The sequence below is a fragment of the Molossus molossus genome, unplaced genomic scaffold (assembly GCF_014108415.1).
Source record: "Molossus molossus isolate mMolMol1 unplaced genomic scaffold, mMolMol1.p scaffold_m16_p_14, whole genome shotgun sequence".
NCBI lineage: Eukaryota > Metazoa > Chordata > Mammalia > Chiroptera > Molossidae > Molossus > Molossus molossus.
In genome coordinates, this window is record NW_023425349.1 from 30,958,797 (window position 1) to 30,980,757 (window position 21,961).

Here is a 21,961-nt window from a genome sequence, read left to right on the forward strand (position 1 = left end):
TCGTATCATCTTTCCCACTACCCATCCCCACCAAGGGTAACCACACACCAAGCACATGTTTTATAGTGTTTAGTTATAGAATCTGAATAAAAATGAGAGAATTTAGACAATAACTAAATCAAATGAATGTTGGGAGGTCCCTATCAGCTCAAAAAACTATGATTCCTAGAATTCATACTAATTTTAGTAGCTAACACTTACTAAATACTTTCTATGGGCCAGATACTGTGTAAGCACTTATGTGGTTTATGTCATATAATCATGTAATAACACTACCAGATAAGTACTATGATTATCCTCAGTTATACAGATGAAGAAACTCAGGCACAGACAGGCTAAGTAACTTGTCCAAGGTCAGACATCTAGTGATTACAGAGCCAGAATTCAAATCCAGACAGTCTAACTCCAGAGACACTAGAGAAGTGATAAAGGTACCATCAAGATTTAATATTTAATTTCTCCCCACTCATTAAATGATGTTCCTACATTTCTTACCACGTATACCAAGAACATGAAACATGGAAGTCTGGTTTTTTATTTTTCTGGCTTATACATTTGTGAAAATTAAACTAAAAATATTTTCCCATATTATTTAAAATAAAATATAATTTTAAAAGCACATTTCCCTGGAACTAAATTTCCTTTTGCATAATCTGGTTTATGTTCAGAATCGGATAGGAATATAAAATAGAAGTGTTCAATGTCTGCACTATCAGGTCATTTATTTAAAGATCCTATAACTAAACACTGTGAAATTGAATTTCCATTATATTCAGTCATGCAAAATTTGACTGATGGAGTGGACATTTGTTACAATGATCCTGCCAGGTAGCTGGGAAGCCAGTTTTGACCTTGAAGATCATGTTAAATTGCAAAATTAAACATTGTTTTTGTTTGCCTAATTCACTATTTTATAGGAATACTGCCAATGAGAACCCTGTTTGCAAGTGACTTGTGGGTTTAAATCAGAGGTGAGGAACCTTTTTTCTCCCAAGGGCCATTTGGATATTTATATCATTCCTAGGCCATACAAAATTATCAACTTAAAAATTAGCCTGCTGTATTTGGTCAAACATATAATTAACTCACCCCTAACGTGATGGCTGGAACTGCTTCTCTTTGGTGAGGCGGGTGATGTTAGCTGGTATTAATTTCGCGGGCCTTATACGGCCCACAGGCCAGACATTCCCCACCCCTGATTTAAATGAACCTAACTCCTTTAAACATTATGTATCTGAAAATTACATGTGTCAAATAAACATGAATCCTTGGGTTTATTATCAATTGAAAATGATATTACTCAAAAATGAGTATGTTAGAAAGGATATGGTGATGTTTTGTCAGCCAGAAAGCCTAACATATTTAAAACATATTTTCAATAAGACTGTACTCTTTCCTCAATAAGAGAACTAAAACTATCCCACAGTAAAAGAAGGAAAAATTTCAACATGGAAGACAGCTCAAATAACTTAAAATATAATGTTCATTAGTGCATGTAATAAACCCTTATTGAACATGAAGAAACACATGATTTTGTTGGTAGTCCGTTTCTCTTGCTTTCACTGAATAATTGGGTTGAAGGAATATGTAAAATATGTTGTTTTTAAGGATGTCAAATTATTACTCTGCCTGTTTGACTTATGTTGTGGGAGAAGGGGTATTCTTTGGTACCTTTTTTAAGCCCTTTGACAAAAGAGCGTGGGAATACCTAATATAGGCAAGAGCAGTACACCACAAAGGCCACAAGGTGTCACTTCCAGACAACCTCTTGCTTTGCAGTTTACGCTATCCTCCAAAGGACAGGATAGGGAGGAATGTTGACTATATTTTGATGTTGTTACCAGAAGTGTACCCATTAGGATATATAGCAATTAATGCATTTAGATCAACAGAAGTTTCCTTCTAATGTCCCTATGCCTAAAACTCAAACCATTTTTTTCTTCCTCTACGTTTCCTTTTCCCTAGAGCAACCCTGAGCACATTGGTATTACGGCAGATTAGGGATACCAACTCAAAAAATTTTCATCATTACCTTTTGGTCTTCACATTCAGTAGGATATTTTGGATAGGAATTATAATATATATTATAGATGAGGAAACCAAAGCCTAGAAAAGTTGTAATCTGCCAATGAAAAGTCCAGTCGCCAAATTTCCTGACACCCACCACCCCAACTGGAGACTTTACCCCCTTTACCTCTACCTCCATCCCTCAGAGTGGAGATGGTTGGGAGTTTGACTATTTTGATTTTTGGAAATTAATGTAAAACGTCTCATATGAAACTGTTTAATATGAATTTATTTATGTTTATAAAATAAGGCTTCTAGGAATTTTCATAGGTGCTCTAAGCCACTTTGGGCCGTGTATCCTGGATGGGCGTCTAAGGAAGTTCACTCTGTTGTTAGTGCTTAGGGTATTAGTTTGCTAGGGCTGCCACAAAGTACAGATTGGGTGGTTTAAACAAAAAAAATTTATTTACTCAATCCTGGAGGCTACAAATCCAAGATAAAGGTGTCAACAGGTATGGATTCTTCTGAAGCCTCTCTCCCAGGTTTGTAAATGGCCTTCTTCTTCCTGTGTCTTCACATGGACTTCCCTCTGCGTCTTAATCGCCTCTTCCTTATAAGGAGGCCAATCAGCTTGGACGAGGACCCACCCTAATGACATTATTTTAACTTAATTACCTCTTTATAGGCCCTGTCTCCAAATATAGTCACATTCTGAGGTACTGGGGATTAGGACTTCAACACATGAATTTAGGGGGAAAACAATTCAACCTGCAACAGGGTAGACAAGTTGAGAAACTTGCATTACCCCTTCTAACTCCTTACCATGAGAATGATAGTAAGTCTGTGTCCTTAGGCTACAATGCCCAGAACTGGATGCTATGTATTTCTTTCTCTAAGAAATCTCCTTAATTAGTCTTTTTGTATGTGACTCTCTTGTTTTCTGTGGGAGTGGAGCTTAGAAAAGGGTTTATGACCCCCGTTCTTCAAGTAAGGAATTATAACTTTGGAGCCATTTACAAACAGGAACAGATATGTATTTAAAAGTACATTTATTTAAAAAATGATTTAAACTATATATTTTTTTAATTTGGAAAATACAGAAAAGCAAAAAGAAGAAAATGAAAATTATCCTTACACGCACCACCTAGGGAAAATATTACCAACATTACACATCATCTTTCCAACCTTACTTTCACACAACTTTCTTTTTAGCCAAACAGCAAGTTTTGCAAAAAAAAAAAAACAGTTTTGTGGCCTGCTTTTTCAAACCAGTATTTTCAGTATCATTCCACAGCCTCCCGTTAAAAGTACCTAAGCCAGGCCCTGGCCAGTTTGGCTCAGTGGGTTCCCTTCTGGTCAGGAACATGGACCTGGGCTGCAGTCCGTCCAGGGCCCTGTGGGAGGCCACCAGTCGATGGGAAAGAGAATGTTTCTCTCTCCCTCCCACTTTATCTGAAGATAAATAGAAAAATATCCTCGGGTGAAGGGCTAGAAGAGGTGGACTGAAATGGAGGAGTGCGCCCTAGACCGGAGGGAAATCAAGGGCCAGAGCAAGCTGAGGCTGGAAATTGAGCGACTCAGGGCCTATGTATTCCTTCCGACATGTACCGAGCCCAGCCGCCCAGCCGCCCCGGCGCGGCGCCGGGTTCCAGCAGAGCAGCCCCTCGCCCGGGCGCCCTCTATTATGCAACCGGCGCCGGAAGGTGCGAGCGGAACTGGGGCAGGGGAGGGGAGGCCGCCCCGGCTGAATCTCCGGCGGCCAACTGAAGCGCCGGGGAAAGCGAGCAGGCCCAGCCCCGCGGGCCCTCGGGGGACCAGAAGTGGCGCCACCGAGCCCGGCGTCTCTCAGCCAATGGCCGCGCGGTGCGCCGCCATGGAGACACGCGCGGCACCTGGGCAGAAAAGGCGGCGGCCCGAACGGCGTGAGAAGGAACTATCCTTCCACATTATTACGCGAGATACCAGGGCAGTACAGTCCACGGCAGGCGCCGTCCCGCTTCTCTCCCGCGGGACAACCTAGCTCAGTGACACCACGCCTTCCACCACAGGCCCCCTCACCTGCTGCAGCCACCCTCAGTAAAGATGGCTGACGGGCTGGGAAGGAAACCGGAAGTGGGCGTGGCATGAGGAGCCGGTGGGGCGTGGCGGTGGGCGTGGCTTGTCTGCTGAGAGGGCGGGAGGGATGTGCCCAGACGCCCTCCTGGGTTTTCGGTGGGCGAGGCGCCCTCACCGCCGCCAGCAGCATCCTTCCTACAGGTGAGTCAGCACCGGCCCCGCCCTCGCGGGGTTCCCTCTGAGTCTCCGAGATTTGTTCCGCGTCGGGCTGCGGACCTCCTGGTCCTCCGCAGGCAGAGCGGCGATGGAGGGTGCCCAGGAGAAACCCCCGGGGTCCAGCGCCCCTGACCCCGGGTCCGGAGAGCCTACCCGGTCGACCAGGGGCCCCGAGGTGCTGCCTCCCGAGGAGTCGGAGGGCTGCACCCGGCCCCTGGAGACGGCCCCCAAGAAACTCTGTGGATACTTAAGTAAGTTTGGCGGCAAGGGGCCCCTCCGGGGCTGGAAATATCGCTGGTTCTTCTACGACGAGAGGAAGTGTCACCTGTATTACTCGCGGACCGCGCAGGATGCCAACCCCTTGAACAGCATCGACCTCTCCAGTGCGGTGTTTGACTGCAAGGTGGACGCGGAGGAGGGGACTTTCGAAATCAAGACTCCCAGCCGGATCATTACCCTGAAGGTAAATGAGCTGTTTTCCCCTTTTGAACCGCCATGAGCTCCTAGGGCCGGGCCGGGAGCCGGTGGGCGGTCACAGAAAATTTACAGGAACAGTTATCACCGATCCTTATCGCCCGATGAGCCGTGGGGGCCCGGGATTTTGTGAATTCCGAAGAGCATGCACACCCATTTCCTCATTGAGTTCCCACTACAAGGGCAGGAGGGCTGGACCCACAGTGGGGGTCAGGAAACTGAGCCAGAGAGACGACGTGACTGGCCCGAGGTCAGGCATCCGAGAGTGGTGTATGTAATCTCATAGTCTTGGACTGTCCTAGTCTTTCTTCCTCTAAAGTCCTGTGTCAAAACTTTTACTTTTGGGAGTACCTGATGATGCATTTACCTTAATTTTCTTACTTGGGGCTGAAGTATAGTCGAGATATGAGCTTTGCAATCCTCTCTCAAGGCCTAGATTCTGAATCATTTTTCCGGATGTTTTGGCCAAGAGTGAATTCTGAGAAAATGTTGGCAGGTATTGGGAAGTAAACATTTGGGTTTCACTGGTTTGCCTAGATTGTTCATCAGGGCATATCTAAACCTGTTTTCCCTTTCAGTAGATCTAATCTTCATGTTTAATTGAGATAGGCTGAAACAGTGGGAAAACCATGTGCTTTGAAATCAGACGGGAGCATCGTCCCATGGACTGAGAGGTCCCTGTTTGATTCCTGGTCAGGGCACATGCCCAGGTTTTGAGTTTGATCCCCAGTGGGATGCATGCAGGAGGCAGCCCATCCCTGTTTCTCTCTTACATTGATGTTTCTATCTCTCCCTTCTTCTCTCTAAAAAAGGAAGGAAGCATGGTGATGTTCGAATGTTTAGAAAGCTCAGTCTGGCTATTGGGTAGAGAACAAATTAGGAGAAGGCAAGGCTGGTGGTCAGAATCCATCAGGAGGCAATCATGAGAGAATGATGGCTGAGCCAGAGCAGTGACACTGGAGAGGGCGACAGTGGCTCAGGATGTGAGGCAGGAAGAATGTGAGAGAGGAGTCAGGGATGGCTCCTGTAACTGGCTGACTGCATGGTTGGGCCAGTCACTGACAGGGAACCCAGGAAGAGGAGACAGTAGGACATCCAGGTGTATGTCCCCCTCGGTAGACTCTTAAGTTCCAAGAGGATAGAGCCTGTGTGTTGGCTCACCACCATATCTCCAGTGCCTCCTACGTTCCCTGACACATATAGCAGGTGCTCAATATATACTTATCCAATGAATTAATAAAATGGGTTTGAATATGGGCTGGAGCTTGTCAGCACAAGTTCATGGTAAAGTCCTGGGAGAGCCTGAGGTCTCTCAAGGAAAGTACAAAGAAAAGATTGGTGGGCATCATTTTCTCTTAGTTACTACCTTCAAGACAGGCCAAGGGCCTCTTTCATGAAGCCCCCTGGCCTCATGCACACCTCACCTGTGAGCCTCTTGAAAGGGAGAGCCTTTCCCTGGTTGCCGTATAGTGCTGTTTTTCTCATGTGGCCTTGATCGTGAACAGCTCTGTGAGGCTCCATCCACTCCAGGCAAGCTACCCAGCTTCTGTGCCCAACCAATCCCCAATCCCAGGCCTTCTCTGTATAAGCCACATTTCAAAAATGGGAGACCCAGGTTCTGGGACCAGCCTTAGCAACTTCAGAGCGTTAGTTTCTCCATCTGTAGAAGGGGCTGATCACTCCTGCCCTGCCTCCTTCCTAGAGGATCTGGTGATGTAAATGGATGTGAGAATAGGTGTTTGGACCATCCAGTGGTGGAAGAACAATGACTGGCATCAGCCATCAACATGTTGGGTTGCCTGGAGGGTGCCACTTTGTTGTAGTGTGCATATGGCTTTCCAGTCCCCGATCATATGTGTGATTTCAGTGCATCCCCAAAACAGAAAGGAGTCTTCATTTCACAAAAAGTCAGCCAAGACACTGAGATGTTGCACAGGGAGATAGAGATAGTGATGGTACCAGGGCCCCACCCATGTCAGAATTTCAAAGCTCTTACCATCTTTCTTAGCACTGCCAAATTCCTTTACCTAGTGAGCGCATTTTGAGCACCTACTGTATGTCAGGTACTATGCTGAGCACTTTACCGTCCTTACCTAATTTCATCCTCATAACAACCACCCTATGAAATGAATGTTAGTATACCATAGTACAGATGAGGAAACTGAGGCCCAGAAAGGTTAAGGAACCTCTAAGTGAGAGACCAGAGCCTGATTATCTTCTATGGCCAAGAAGCATGTGGTATTTTCGAGGTGGGCACCCAGCCACAGTGAAATTTTTTCTGGGAAGGAGAGAGTTACCAAGCCTCCCTTGACCTTCCCACGCCCCACACCCAGTGCCCACCCAAGAGTACAGGGCCTTGCCAACTAACCCTTGTGCTTCTCAGGCCGCCACCAAGCACGTGATGCTGTACTGGCTGCAGCAGCTGCAGATGAAGCGCTGGGAGTTCCACAACAGCCCACCTGCGCCTCCCGCCGCCCCTGATGCTGCCCTGGCTGGGAATGAGCGTGCCCTGCGCCTTGAGCTAGGTACCCAACGGGCTCACCTCCTGTGCACACCCAGGACTCTTAGTGGCTAAGCTTGTACCCTCCTGTTGGGGGTGAGTGGGAGGAGCCCTCTGCTAAAGAAGCAGAGAGCCAGGGATGTGACTCGGCATCAATTAGGGCAACACTATAGCATTGAAGGCAAGAACATGGGCTCTGAGGCCAGGCCACCTGGGTTCAGCTCCTAATCTTATGTGGCCTTAGGCAAGTCGCTTACCTTTTCTGAGCTTCAGTTTCTTTCCTTGTAAAATGAGGCCAATAAAGAAATTTTACTTTCTGCCCTGGCCAGTTTGGCTCAGTGGTTAGAGCATTGGCCCACAGACCAGAAAGAAATTTTACTTTCTTCTTAGGGTTATGGTGAGGATTAAATGAATCCATACACCTTAAGTGGTTGGAACAATGCTGGCACATCGTCAGAGCTCAATAAATGTCAGCTACTGTTATGACGACTATTATGGGACTGTCTTAAGAAATGAAACTTTCACAGAGTTTCTGTGAGGAAGGTTAATGAGAAAATGCAGTTATTGATATTGCTTTACACAAATGCTTTTGCACTGTGAATTGGGTAGACCAGTTATTTTATCCCTGGTGTTCGCATAGGCCAGAATCTTTCACCCCCACATGGCCCACAAATGAAGTTTCTTGATCCCAAATTCTAGAACATCCCAGTAGGGAGGAGTCCTGGAGATCACTCCCTCCCACCCACCCCCATGCTGAAGCCAAGAATATGATTGGCAGATTTTAGATTCAGGACAGATCACCCACAGCTGCCCCTGCAAGAGCACAGAATGAGGTCCCAGCACAGATCTGCAGCATTTCTAAGACGCCTCATCCTCAGTTAATAGGGAAGCCAAATGGGTGAGGGCAGGACTGTGGCCAAGTGCATCCTAGACCTCCATACCCAGATGTTTTACATGTCCGAGACTGAGCTCATCTGCCCTGGACACTTCTCCCCCAGCTTCTCTTCCCTCAGTAAATCCTCCCATTTACCCAGTTGCTCCAGTAAACAGGAGCTACCCAGTTTCTTCCTGGATCTCAGTTAGCCAGTCTAGTCAGTCACCAGTGCTGACCATGTCTCCCTCTGGCCTACACATCAGACCCAGACCCCCCCTCACTGCTGTTGCCTTGGATCAGGCCTCAGCTCTTAGCTGAAAATTCTAGCAGCCTCCTTTCTGGTGTCACCATGTCCCAGCCTGCCACTGACCATCCTCCTCGTTGCAGCCAGAGTGAGCTTCCTAAAATGAAAGCCTGAGCTCCACTCCCTTCCCTGGCTGTTCACCATGTCCCAGGCTGCCACCCAGCTTTCCAGCACCGTACTCAGCCCTGCCTGGTCTCACTTCTGTCTGCTCCCCAGCACCTGCCTCGTACCACCTTGTGCCTTAGGCTTCAGCGGCTCCAGGGCGTCTGCTCTCTTCTCAGCCTGGCAAATTCCTGCTTATTCTCAATGGCCAGGCATTAGTGTCATCTCCTCCTCTTGCCAGCTTCCTGGGACTTTGCCAGCTGGATTCTATATGAGTCCTGAACACTTTCAGATGATTCTCGAGGTCTGTCACATTGGTAATAATTAGAGTGTCCTTGTCAGTCTCTGCCCACTAGCCCTCAAGAGTGGAAGCTATGTCTTTGTCACCTGTGTCCCTAGTATCTGGTGCCCTGCCTGGCACATTGGTTTGTTGAATTGACTGTATGAGCAAATACATTGAATTTTATAATTAAATGAGGAAAGGAATGTAAAGCCTTTAGCATAATGCCATGCACATAGTTAGTGCTTAGTACATGACAACTGTCCTAATGATATTATATGTGTACATGTACACTGTTATTCTTATAATAACTGCATCTTTTTATCAATAATCTCTTCTGAGAACTTTCTGGGCGTTTTATGCTTTTAAGGGCTTTCTTTACAGAAGGGTTTATTTTTGCGTCTACATTTTTGTTCCACCCCCAATCCCCACCTCCCAAACAACCCTGGCTGTGCTGAAAACTGCAGCCTGAGTTGACACAATTTCCCATCAGCCTCAGACCAGAAGCAATGAGAAACCCTCTCTGACTTGAAATGGGAAGAAACAGGTTATCAAAAGAGTAGCTTTGGAATCTCACCTACTGTGCTGAACCCTTTCCATATTCTTGAATTCTATGGCTTTGGTTCAGCACTCTTGGCAGGCCTCTCTGGGCCAGCTCCTGCCGTGGGCATGGTGACAGGGGAGTGGTTGTCAGGACCAGGGCACCAGTCTCCCAAGGAGGACACTGGGGAGAGGCAGGAGGCATGTATGTGGGCTTCTCCTCTGAAGCCTCACTCGCCCTGCAGTATGCCCTCACCACCCTGGACCTGAGGCCCTGTGAAACCTTCCCCAGCTGACCCTGAAAGATATTTCTGGAGTCTTGAGCAAGCTGGAAGTCCGTGGATTGGCAGTATGGAGGAGGCTACCCCACCTCTGCAGTCTCTGCACTTCCTGGGAGGAAGCAGGGGCCTACCGCCAGGGCAGCGAAAACCTACTGACTCAGTCTGACTGAGTCACAGACGCATCATCTTGTACAGAGTCTCAGGATAGTGTTGAGTGGCCGCAAGGCATGTTCTCTACAGCTTTTGAGCGGTCACACCTTAATTTTATATTTTACCTAAACGTTGGTCTCCACAGAACCAAGAAAGATCAAGGGAAAGCCAACAGATTGATAATAATGACATGTTGCCAAAGTAGAACACATCTTACAAAGCACTTTTATAAATGCTTATCATCATAAATATATGAATACACTTACACTGTTCACCGTTGTAACACTTTACCAGCATCAACTATCTAATCGTCACAATAATCTTATGAGATTGTTACTGTTATTCCCATTTTACAGAAGAGGAAACTGAGGGTCCTGAGAGCCAAGGGACCTGTCAAAGGTCAAACAGTAAGAAAATGTCAGTGCTGAAATTTAAACCCTAGACTGCAGATGCAGCTCCCTCCCCCCCCCCCCCATCCTCAAACTGAGGAGACGACTGGCCATGTGTCCAGGGTCCTCCAGGAAACCGGTGACCTGCTGGCCTAAGCCCTGTTTGTTAGGCAGTGACTTGTTCCTACTGGTGATGGGACAGCCTCTATAGTTCAGGCAAAAGGAGAATTACAAGTAAATGCTACTGAAAATCTTTGTGTGGTCACTTCACTGAGGGTACTTCTCCAGGCTGGAGAGGGGCCCAGAGGTCCCAGACCAGAGACGGGTCAATTCTGTTTCCTGCAGGAAGTGCTAACTTTCACTGTGGCATCACCATCATGTGCCTCTTCCTTTGGACACCCCTTTGCATTGGGAGCTTGTACCTTCCTGGGCACCCCTCCCTTCTTTGAACTGTCTGCTCGTCTGCTTGTAATAAGGAAAAGTGAAGAACTGGGTTGAATCCATGGCTCTGCTAACAACTGTGCAAGCCTGGCCACAAAATTCACCCTCTCTGGGCTGCTATTTCCTCTTTGTTGAAACCAACCAGTGGTGACATTTATCCCCAAGGTGTAGTTCTAGGTGGCCTCAGAGTATATCTGGAGCCTCAGGTGGAAGTTAAAGGAAAACGGATATTGGCAGTTAGGGAAGTACTTGCAAGATGTTAAAATCTTAGACAGATGGTAATTTTTTTGTTTGTTCTGAATGAGGCAGAATAAAGATGGTTCAAGTACTGATAAACAAGGAAACCTTAATTATTGTGATCAGCTCAAAATCTGGATAAAACTACTTTGAAAGATGTGCGTCCACAGTGTGGGGCTTTATGGTTTTCTAAACATTTTCATATACTTTAACTCTGAAGGAGGCAGAGTGCAGGACGGCCTTCCAGCTTTAAACATATGAAACCTGAAGCCGAAAGAGAAAAAGTGATCAGCCCAGTCACAGTGCCCTCCTAGCAGAAACATGGCTTGGCCTCAGGTCTTCCAACTCCACGGCTATAGCCCTTTCTAGTCAACCAGGTTTCTTTATGCTCCTGCTGAAACCCCCAGGGGGCTCTGCCATTCCAGCCAGATGAGACCTTTTTTAGCCACCCTAATCTCATTTGTCCTTATGGGCTCCTTCTCTGGGTCCCTCCTGGCATCCTCAACTCTGGCTCTGGAACCTCTTGCTACTACCTTTACTTACACAGCAGGATCCTCCCACACTCCTTCTGCAGGTCTAAGTCACCTCCAACACTCCAGGCCCAGCTCCAGTGCCCCTCCTCCAGGAAGTCTTCCCTGACTTGAGTTGGAAGGAATCTGTCTCCACCTCCCAGAACTCCCCGCACTTTGGCTGGCTGCCCTCCAGCTTTCGCCCAATTGGTCTTCCAGAATGTGCACTTTTCCCTGCTCCTGAAGCTGGGAGCTTCCTATGCCTTTGATTATCTCACTGTCTCCAGCCCTACCTGGAAACCTCAGGGTAGACACCCAAACTGCTGAGAAAGTAAATTGAAGGGAGGAACTCAAAAGAATGAGAGGGTATGGCCAAGTACTAGCCAGCCTGACGGATCTGAAAGAGCCTCTTAGGGATTAACAGATCTGTTATTTGCCAAGTTTGATTGCAAAGTTTATTTTCGAGTAGATTGAACAACTTTCCCTGGCTCCTACCATTGCATTTCATGTTCTTACAGATGCAGTGCAAAAATGAACTTCCTCTACCCCTACATTTCACCCTGTCAGTAAGAGGGCTCCAAGTGGAAGGCGTCTGCTGCCCTGCGGGACTCGGGCTGCCTGAGCAAGATCAGACCATCCCCTAAGTGGCCTTGGTTCTCCTCCACTGGCTGACATTCAAAACTAACTTCTGAATAGTTCACCTTATACTGCTCTTACACCTCAAGAAATGATTCCTTGGCCTTGAAACTTTCCTTAATATTAAATCTGGGTACTCACTGTATAGGAATCACTGTTTAAGCAGAACATTTGAAAAACAGAAAAGTAGCCACAAGCCTGTTACCCAGAAACAGCCAGTAGTGTTAACATTATGTTATGACCTCTCGCCTGCCTTTTATTTAAATGTATTTCTGATCCGCTAACATATAAAATGCTTTATTTTGCTTTTTAGTACTCAGTATGGTGACCCTAAAATACCCGTGTTGTAAAATCTCTTTATTAACATCTACTTTTGATAAGTATATATTATTTTTCTGTTTATAAAAGTAACCTATGTTTACTACAGGCAATTGGGGGGGGGGGGGCAGTAAACTGTAATGAGTAGCCTGCTCAGTTCTAATCCCATCATGCAGTTCTGACCACCATTAAGATTGCAAAGTATTTCTTTGAGACTTATACAATGGAGATCATACTATAACCCCAATTTTTTTATCTGGCTTTTTCAACCTAATATTATGTCCCATGCACATTCCCCGTGTTCTTAAGCATTTTTTCTTAGCATCATTTTAAAACTGAAGGCATCCTGATTTATTTTACCTTTCCTTAGATCTTGATGTTATTTTCAGATCGAGGCTAAATAGTGCAGGGATGAGCCTCCCGGCTCATAAAGCTTTGTCTGCATTTCAGACAACTTCCTTAGAGTGGATTCTCAGAAGTAGAAATATTTGCAGTTTTGCAATTTTTAATATGTTTCTAGGAAGGCTGGTGCAACAAAATGCATCATTTTACTGGTTGCAGAACATTCAGTGAACCACCTGCCTCTTCTGCTGCTATTAACTCACAAGGAAGGCTTGTTCAGGCAGCTCCCTGACTCCCGCGCCCCCCCCCCCCATTGAATCTGAGCCCATAGCGCCCACCTATCTCCTCTTTCCAAGTGCAGTGACCTAGGTGGATGATTTCCCTTTTCTTTGTTCCCCAGAACAAGAGGAGGCAGAGCTGGAGGAGTTCCTGTGCCCCGTGAAAACACCCCCTGGATATGTGGGTGTGGCAGCTGCCTTGCAGCCAGCCCCCACCATGCCCTTGGCCCTTCAGAATATCTCCCTCAAGCACCTGGGAACTGAAATACAGTAAGTGCTAGTGAGGCTGAGGGGCTAGCCAAGCTGCAAGCAGCCCCTTCTTCAGAACTTACTGTGATCTGGGTGATTCCCAGTAGGGAGGTGGGCCTGGGGAGGGAATAGCAGCTTTGTTTTCAAGTCATGCCATTATTTAAAATACTACATTTATTGTTTGATTTAAAAAGTAGTGCATGTTCCCCCTGGCCAGTTTGGCTCAGTGGTTAGAGTGTCAGCCTGCGGACTAGAGAGGCCTGGGTTCGGTTTCTGCGAAGGACACGTACCTCGGTTGCTGTTTGTCCCTGTCCCAATTGGGGTCGTGTGGGTGGCAACCACTCGATGTGTCTCTCTCACATTGATGTTTCTCTCTCTCTTCCTCCCTCTCTCCCTCCTGCTGTATCTGAAGATAAATACAAAAATGTCCTCTGGTGAGGATAAAAAAAAAAAGTAGTGCATGTTCTTTGCAGGAAATTAGAAATCTCTCGAAAGGTATAAATTTAACATTATCCATAATCCCAGTACCCAGACAAGCATTCTTAGCATTTAGTGTATTTCTTTCCTCCTTTTCTATACACATACATGCATAATTGAGATCATGCTGAATGCAATGTGGTGATGGCTTTATAAGTGTCTATATATGTCAAACCCATCAAATTATTCACTTTTATTGTGTAATTTTTTGTACATCCATCATATCTCAGCTATTTTTTCATTGAATAATGTATTATATATACAATTTCCCCTTGGCAGGCTTTGTTTTAAGAAGTTTATAAGAAGATAGCAATATGGCTTGGGCTTTTTTTTTTTTTTAATTTTTTTTCTTTATTGCTTTTAGAGAGAGAGGAAGCGAGAGGGAGAGATAGATAGAAACATTGACAAGAGAACATCGATTGGCCACCTCTTGCTTGCCCCCCACTGGGGATTGGGCCCACAACCTGGGCATATGTCCTGGCTGGGAATTGAACTGGCGACCTCTTGGTGCATGGGTTGATGCTCAACCACTGAGCCACACCGGCCGGGCTGGCCTGGGCTTTTGAGTCAAACAGCCTGCATTTGTATCCTGGCTCCACCAGTCATGGGCTGTGGTATCCTTGGCAAGTTGATTTCTCTGAGCTGCACTTAAATTGTTAGTAAATATAAAATTCAGCAGTACTTGCCTTATAAGATTAGCACAGGGGTTAAATAATCATTGCATACAAACTGCTTTAGAACTGTGCTTTGCAATAGGTAGGCACTAATAAAAACAGGGTAGGGCAAAAGTAGGTTAACAGTTATTCACATGGAAAATAATACAGTAATTTATAAATAATAATACAAGAATAAACTGTTTTGTGTTCTCACAACTGTGCCCCACCCTTTAGTATCTGCTACTACTATTGTTGCTCTTACTGACAGAATGGAAGGTTCTGGGAATTCAAACTATATACCCAGTTCTGATCCTATTTGGGTGCATATTTTCTGTGAGGACTTCAGACAAACTGGACCTCTGCAAAAGCAGAAGAGACTGTTCACTGGACTTGAATTAGAGACCCTGGGCTCTGTGTGACTCAGGCATAGCATTTCCCTCTGTCAGCTTCAGTGTTTGAGTTTTCTTGGGTAACAAGAAAGGTAGTGATGCTGTTCCCAGGACAGAAGCAGGTTTTAGGAAAAAAATGATGAGTGTTCTTTAGAGCTTGGAGGCACCTGACAGGCACCGGGTAGAGGAAACTGGAACTCAGGAGAGGGATCTGAGCTAGAGAGAGAGAGATTTGGGGAGTATAGGGCATGATCAAGCCCCCAAGTCTCCCAGTGTGAGTGGAGAAGGAGGGTACCCTGCTGGGGATCTTCCCTTGCCAGGAGCTGAGGGTACATTGTGAGCCTGATGGGAGGTTTGAGAGGACCTCAGAGGTCAGCCATCCAGCCAGTACATACTGTATCCAGGGTGGTCTCACAAAGATTACACCAGGTTCATGCCTGATGAAGACCACAAACTATAGAAGTGGAACAGAAAATATGTACAGACCAAGAAAGGAAGGAAGTTTCCGGAGAGTTGTCAGTTACCTCCTCCTGACACTTGTAGTAACCCACAGAAAATGCAAGGCAGCATTGCAAGTGTCCTGGGGAGAACCCAATGAGATCAGGGTTGCCCTTATCTCCTATACCCCCTTATTCTAGCTGGTCTTAGAGTTTGCAGTTGGGTCTGCCATGAGCCCCAGTCATAGTCTAGGTAAGAGAGTAAGGGGGCTTCTAGAGCCCTGTACTGGGTGCTTTACACTCTCATTGAGTTGTCTGGACAACCCTATAACGTGGTATAACATTTAAGTTCTCAGCTATGGAGTCAGACTTCCAGGTATGATGCTCAGCCCCACCACTTACCACCTCTGTGGCTTTGGTTACTTATCCTTTCTAAACCTCGGTTCTCCTCTCTGTACAATGGAGGTGATAGTAGTACTTACTTCTTTGGGCTGTTGTGAGGATTGAATGCATTGAATGCATGTGTATGAGGTTTAAATGAGTTGCATTACTAGTGTTCAGCTTAGAGCCTGGTCCGGGAAGGACCTCATTGTTTGTTGAATATGTTCATCTTCCCCATTGCAGATGAGGGAACCCAGGCTCAGAGGGGATAAATGGCTTGCGCAAGGTTTTCTTTCTAAAACAAGCCTTTATGACCACTGCCTTTATACTGACCAGGCCTTTCACACTTGGAGCTAAACCTACACAGAAAATGATCTATGAACTGCTCCAACCCAAGTCAATAAATAGGTGAAATGGAGATGACTCTTCCAAGCACAATAGTTTGGCTGGGTAGTAGCCACCTGGTGTGGGTCTATAGTTAGTGCACTCCCCATCCCCAGAGGAGATGTGGACCAGAGCTTAAAAGGCCCTTTACTGCCCTGAAGTTTGGGTTTCTATGGTTCCCACACCCCAGGCATGACTGCTTGTGAGCTCCTGAACATGTTGGAGAAGCAAGGGGAATTGTGGGCAGCAATGATAGTAACCCCACCCAGCCAGTTCCTCTGGCTATAGGGGTGTGTCCCTGGGTCCTCTCTAAGTCATGTGGCTTGTGGTTTGTGAGATACATTGTAATGGGGCTCAGCACAAGACCCAGCACAAAGTGCTACTCAGTAAATAGTGCCCCTCATGGCCTTATCATTCTTTTTAATTTGACTGCCACCTTTTATTTTTACATGGGGAAAATAAGAGCTAGGAAGGGGAAGTGACTTGACCAAGGTGTTGGGCTCCTTAAAACAGGACCTTAATAATATTAGTAAAAGGAGTCAGAAACCAAATTTCAAAGTCAGGTACTGGGAGTGCCAAGTTCTAATTTCTTCTCATTCTTCTTCTTTTTTTTTTATTTATTGATTTTAGAGAGGAAGGGAGAGGGAGAGAGAGATAGAAACATCAATGAGAGAGAACATCAATTGGCTACCTCCTGCATGCCCCCCACTGGGGATTTGGCCCACAACCTGGGCATGTGCCCTGACCAGGAATCAAACTGGCGACCTCTTGGTGCATGGGTTGATGCTCAACCTCTGAGCCACACCGGCCTGCCTCTTCTCTGTTCTTAACTTGATTCATTTCCATTAAAGTACAATCTCCTTTTTATGTTGGACCCAACTATACCAAGAAACTGGATTTTCTTTTAAAGGTAAGTTTCAGATTAAATAATTATTCTTTGAAAAAAATCAACAAAATTGACAAACCTTTAACTTGACAGACTAAGAAAAGGCATAAGAATCAATTAGTAAAGTCAAGAACAAAAAAGGGGACAATGCTATCAACCTTACAGAAATAATAGAGTTATAAGGGAAGACTATGAACAATTATATGCCAACAAATTAGATAACTTTGATGAAATAGACAAATTCCTAGAAAGACACAAATTACTATAACTGACTCAAGAAGAAATAGAAAAGCTGAATAGACCTATAACAGACATGAAAGAAAATTGAATTAGTAATCAAAAAACTACCCAAAAATATAAACGAAAACAAAACACCTAGGACCAGATAACTTCACTGGTGAATTCTACTAATCACTTAAAGAATAATTAATACCAATTCTTCACACTCTTCCCCCTCCCCCATAAAAGAAGAAGAGGGAACACTTCCTAATTCATTTCATAAGGTCAGTATTACCCTGATATCAAAATCAAATAAAGATATGACAAAAAATTTTTGAATACCCCGAGCCTTCACCTAGTATTTCTTTGTGTGAATTTTGCCAGCAGGCATGTTTTTTCTAACCTCTTCACAGAGGTTATGGATTTTCAGGAGTCTCAGCTTTATGTAAAATTTCTATTTCAACCCTACACTTGGTGTGGGTCCAAACCTTGTTTTCTTTCCTCCCTTGCAAGCAAGGCTCTAGGTTTTTGGTATCAACAATTGATCCCTGATCACAAGGAAAAAAATGGTAACTATGTGTGGTGATGGATGTTAACTAGATTTATTGTCTAGTTAACGTCATTTCACAATATATACATATATTGAATAAATATACTGTATATCTGAGACAAATGTAATGTTATATGTCAATCATATTCCAATGTAAAAAAACAAAACAGTTGATCTCTGAACAGACTTATATAGTAATCAACTCTCATGACAATAATGCTGCAAGCACTTCAAAATTTAGTGTCATGTAATAAGCATTTATTTTGCACCCGTCTGAGTTGAGCTGATACAGGCTAGGTTCACCTGACTGTGACTCTAAGCTATTGATAAGATCTAGTTCTACTCCACGTATCTGTCATCTTCCATGGGCCAGCAGCTATCTGAGGCATGTTCTTCAAGAGGTCATACATGCGAGCAGAGTTTAAACCTATGTTTACATCACATCTGCTAACTTTCCTTTGGTCAAAGCAAGTCACATGGCCATGCCCAAAGTCAAGAGGTGGCAGGGAAGGAGTGAATACTGGCATAGCTTGTTTTGTTATACTTTGAAGATACTGCCCTAGCTCAGTGGTTAGAGCATTGGCCTGACCAAAGGGTCACAAGTTTGATTCCTGGTCAAGGGCACATACCTGGATTACAGGTTTGATCTCTGCCCTGGTCAGGGTCATGCAGGAGGCAACCAATCAATGTGCCTCTCTCACATTGATGTTTTTCTCTCACACATCAATGTTTCTCTCCCCCGCCCCCATTCTATCTAAAAAAAATCAATGGAAAAATATCCTCGGGTGAAGATTAACCAAAAAAATAAAAAGCCCCAGCCATTGTAGCTTAGTGATTGAGCATTTACCCATGCACCAAGAGGTCACTGGTTCGATTCCAATCGGGGCACATGCCTGGGTTGCAGGCTTAGCCCCCAGTGTGGGGCGTGTGGGAGGCAGCCGATTGACATTTCGCTCTCATCAATGTTTCTACCTCCCTCTCCCTTCCTCTCTCTATTAAAAAAAAAAAATCAATAAAAACATATTTTAAAAAAAGAAAAGACTATATATACTTCGCAGATACTGTGTTGTTTACAAATTAGTTTTGTGGTAACTATTGTTGAGCAAGCCTATCTATCGGTGCCAATTTTTCAGCAGGCTCAGCATTTTTAGCAATGAGGTACTTTAATTTTTATTATTTTATTTTTTTAATAGAAACATACTAAAAAACAAAAACGTTTAAAATAAATAAATAAAATATCTCCAAGATATGCCTACATTTGCTGAACAGCAATCTAATCTACACATTCACCTTCCTCTTTTCTTCCCGCTTGAGTTTTACCTCCTTTGTCATGTTTAGTACCTAAGATTTCTCTTTCTTTCCTGATAATTCAGCTAAATATTTGTGAAATATGTTTTGTATTTATCTAACATCTAGGGTTTTGGAATACGGGTTTTCAGAGTAATTTGTACCCCATAATGCTAGAAATCTGCTTTAACATTGGAGTGATACAGCAGAGCCAGGATTCAAGCACAGATCTACAAACTTCTGCATCCTCTTCTTTTTTTACCACATTATTGCTGCCCTTACATAAATGATCCCTAGTGTGGTGGTTTCTGTTGACCACGGCCACAGTGAGAAATAGCTCAGTACACACAAATGTATATATACAGGGTGTCCCCCCAAAAATGTTTACACACTCTAACAGCTGATAACACATTTAATCAGTTAAACCTGAAAAGGAGTGAAAATTAAGTGAGTTATCAGCTGTTAAAGTGTGCGTACATTTTGGGGGAATATGCGCTATATATATATATATATTTCACAAAATATTAACCCTCTCTTGGGGTACATTTCTATTTTTCTATTTTGTTTTTTGTTTTACTTTTTTTTCTTTATTCATTCTAGAGAGAGAGGAAGGGCAAAGGAGAGAGAGTAGAAACATTGATGAGAAGGAACATCGATTGGCCGCCTCCTGCATGCCCTCCACTGGGGATTGGGCCCACAACCTGGGCATGTGCCCTGACCAGGAATCGAACCAGTGACTCTTGGTGCATGGGTTGATGTTCAACCACTGAGTCACACCGACCGGGTTCTATTTTGTTTTTTAAATGCTGGTCATGGTATTAAACTGATCTTTCAATCTACCAATGGTTTATAACTTGCAGTTTGAAAAACACTGACCTACTGAATTCCTTGAATCATTTTCTCTTCCCTGTTCCTAATTTTGAAATATGTCTACTTTTGTATCTTTGAAAAGGGAAAATAAACTCAATTGAACTGTCTTTTCATCTGACTCACTATGAATTTCTCTGTGGTCCCTGGACCTAGGCCAGCCTTTAGTGGTACTTAGTTCCTTCCTGCAAATCGAACATGTAGTGAGCTTGTACTCTGGGCACATACAACCCCAGTGCCAGTTGCCAGCAGGCGTGCAGGTGTGTTAGTGCCCAGTTTGTGAAGAAAAGACATCATTATTCCACCTAGGCAAGTGCTTGGTCACAGGGTGGCCTTGAAGTGCAGTGAGCTCCTCGGAGGCTGTGAGATGACCTGTGAAGGCTCCAGAGAGAACAGATTGGAGCAGGGAAAGAAAGCAAGAGGATAAGGATGCCAGATGTTCGGAGCTCTTCTCAGCAGAAGTAAGGAGCCACTGATGATTTTTGAGACAGGTAGTTTCAAGACCAGGTGAAGGTTTTAGGAAAGTTAATTTGGAAAGGCCATTCAGCATGTAGTCAACATGTATACAGTGAGGGCCCTCTATATTTCAGGCACTGTTCTAGGCATTCAAAGTGCTTTGGTGAGCAAAACAGACGAACATCCCTGCCCTCGTGGAGCTTACACTCCAGCCGCAGGGGTGAGGTAGGGGAGTCCAGTTTATATCATTTATAAGCAATATTGTGGAAGGTGATAAGTGATGAAATAAGGGAAAGGAGAGGGGCTGGGGGCTTGGGAGTGGCAGGGTGCCTGGAGTCTAGCAGACTGATGAGGCCATGCCTGGGGGTAGGCGTGCGGCCTAAGCTTTAGCAGTGACAGCGGGGAGGAGAGGGCAGAGTGGCAGGGTTGTCAGCCTTGTGCTCCTGTTTTCCTTCAGAAACACGATGTACAACATCCGGGGCAACAGGCAGGCCCAAGGAACCGGCCACGGACCTACAGAGGAAGCTTCTCTACCAAGCAAGGAGCCTCAGAGGGAGGGGCAGCCCTCACCCCCTGACCCCAGCGCCCCAGGTGAGCTGCCTTCAGAGACCATGTGAGTGCCCTTCTCCTCCCCAGAAACCAGCATTTGTGCTTTTGTGTCAGCCATGGAACTCTCCAGGGCACTCCTCCTGGGTTTATGGGTCTAATAGCAATGATTTATTAGTATTGTTTAGTAGTAGTAAAATATACACAACATAAAACTTAACCAGTTTGAGGGATACAGTTCAGTGGCATTAAGTAGATTCACATTGCTCTGCAAACATCAACACCGTTAGTCTCCAGAACTCTTTGTATCTTCCCAAACTGAAACTCTTAGCCATGATTCTTAAAGTAACAAAAGAAAATCTCACGTGATTTAACGCTGTCAGACCTGCCTGAAGAAGCAGAGAAGATGGCCTTCGGGCATCCGTCTCAGCTGAGACGTAGCACTTTATTATTTCTTTCGCAGAATGTAAGAGACCCACACCATTGGCAGGGTGGGGTGTTGGCTCTTTGAAAGTGGCATTGTGGCCCTGGCCAGTTTGGCTCAGCGGTTAGAGCGTCGGCCTGCGGTCCGGAGAGACCCGGGTTCGGTTCCCGCTAAGGGCACGTACTTCGGTTGCATTTGTCCCCGGCCCTGGTTGGTCGTGCGGGTGGCAGCCACTCGATGTGTCCCTTTCACGTCGATGTTTCTCTCTCTCTCTCCCTTCGTCTCTCTCCCTCCCACTCTATCTGTACAAAAAATGGAAAAACATCCTCGGGTGAGGATTAAAAAAAAAAAAAGAAAGTGGCATTGTGCCCTTAGAACCTATTTTAACTTAGAAACAGTTGGGAGAAAACTGGCTGGGGCAGCACTGTGGGGTCTTCTCATGGCAGAGAGGACCCCTGGGCCATGGAGAAGTGACTCTTAAAAAAGCGCCCCTTTGGAGCAGGGCCTAGGGAGACCCCGCAGATCACAAGAATAGTCCACGAGAAGGTCAGGACTATATCAAATCCATAATGATAATGAAACTAGCACTTCTATGTAGCAGTTACTTTGTGCCAGGGCTACTCTAAGCACTTTGGGGGGGGGGGCGGGTAACAGTTGTTTTAGGATATAATTCACATACCATACAATTCACCATTTGAAGTACACAGTTCAGTGGCTTTCAATATATTCACAGTTATGCAACCATCACCATATCGATTCTAGAACAGTTGTAATAACCCCTAAAAGAGTCCCTACATCTCTCAGCCATCAGTCCCAATTT

The 21,961-nt window shown here is 45.1% G+C and overlaps 1 protein-coding gene across 1 annotated transcript in view; it reads left to right on the plus strand.

Annotated features, from left to right (window-relative positions):
* The first annotated feature begins 4,202 nt into the window (after nucleotides 1-4,202).
* The window catches only part of TBC1D2 (TBC1 domain family member 2), a 49,408-nt gene continuing 31,649 nt past the window's right edge, over nucleotides 4,203-21,961 (plus strand). Inside the window, exons 1-4 of the mRNA XM_036261912.1 lie at nucleotides 4,203-4,741; nucleotides 7,136-7,277; nucleotides 13,056-13,203; nucleotides 20,629-20,762. Coding sequence (XP_036117805.1) covers nucleotides 4,367-4,741; nucleotides 7,136-7,277; nucleotides 13,056-13,203; nucleotides 20,629-20,762 — 799 coding nt within the window. The 5' untranslated portion in view covers nucleotides 4,203-4,366. The remainder of the gene's footprint in view (nucleotides 4,742-7,135; nucleotides 7,278-13,055; nucleotides 13,204-20,628; nucleotides 20,763-21,961) is intronic.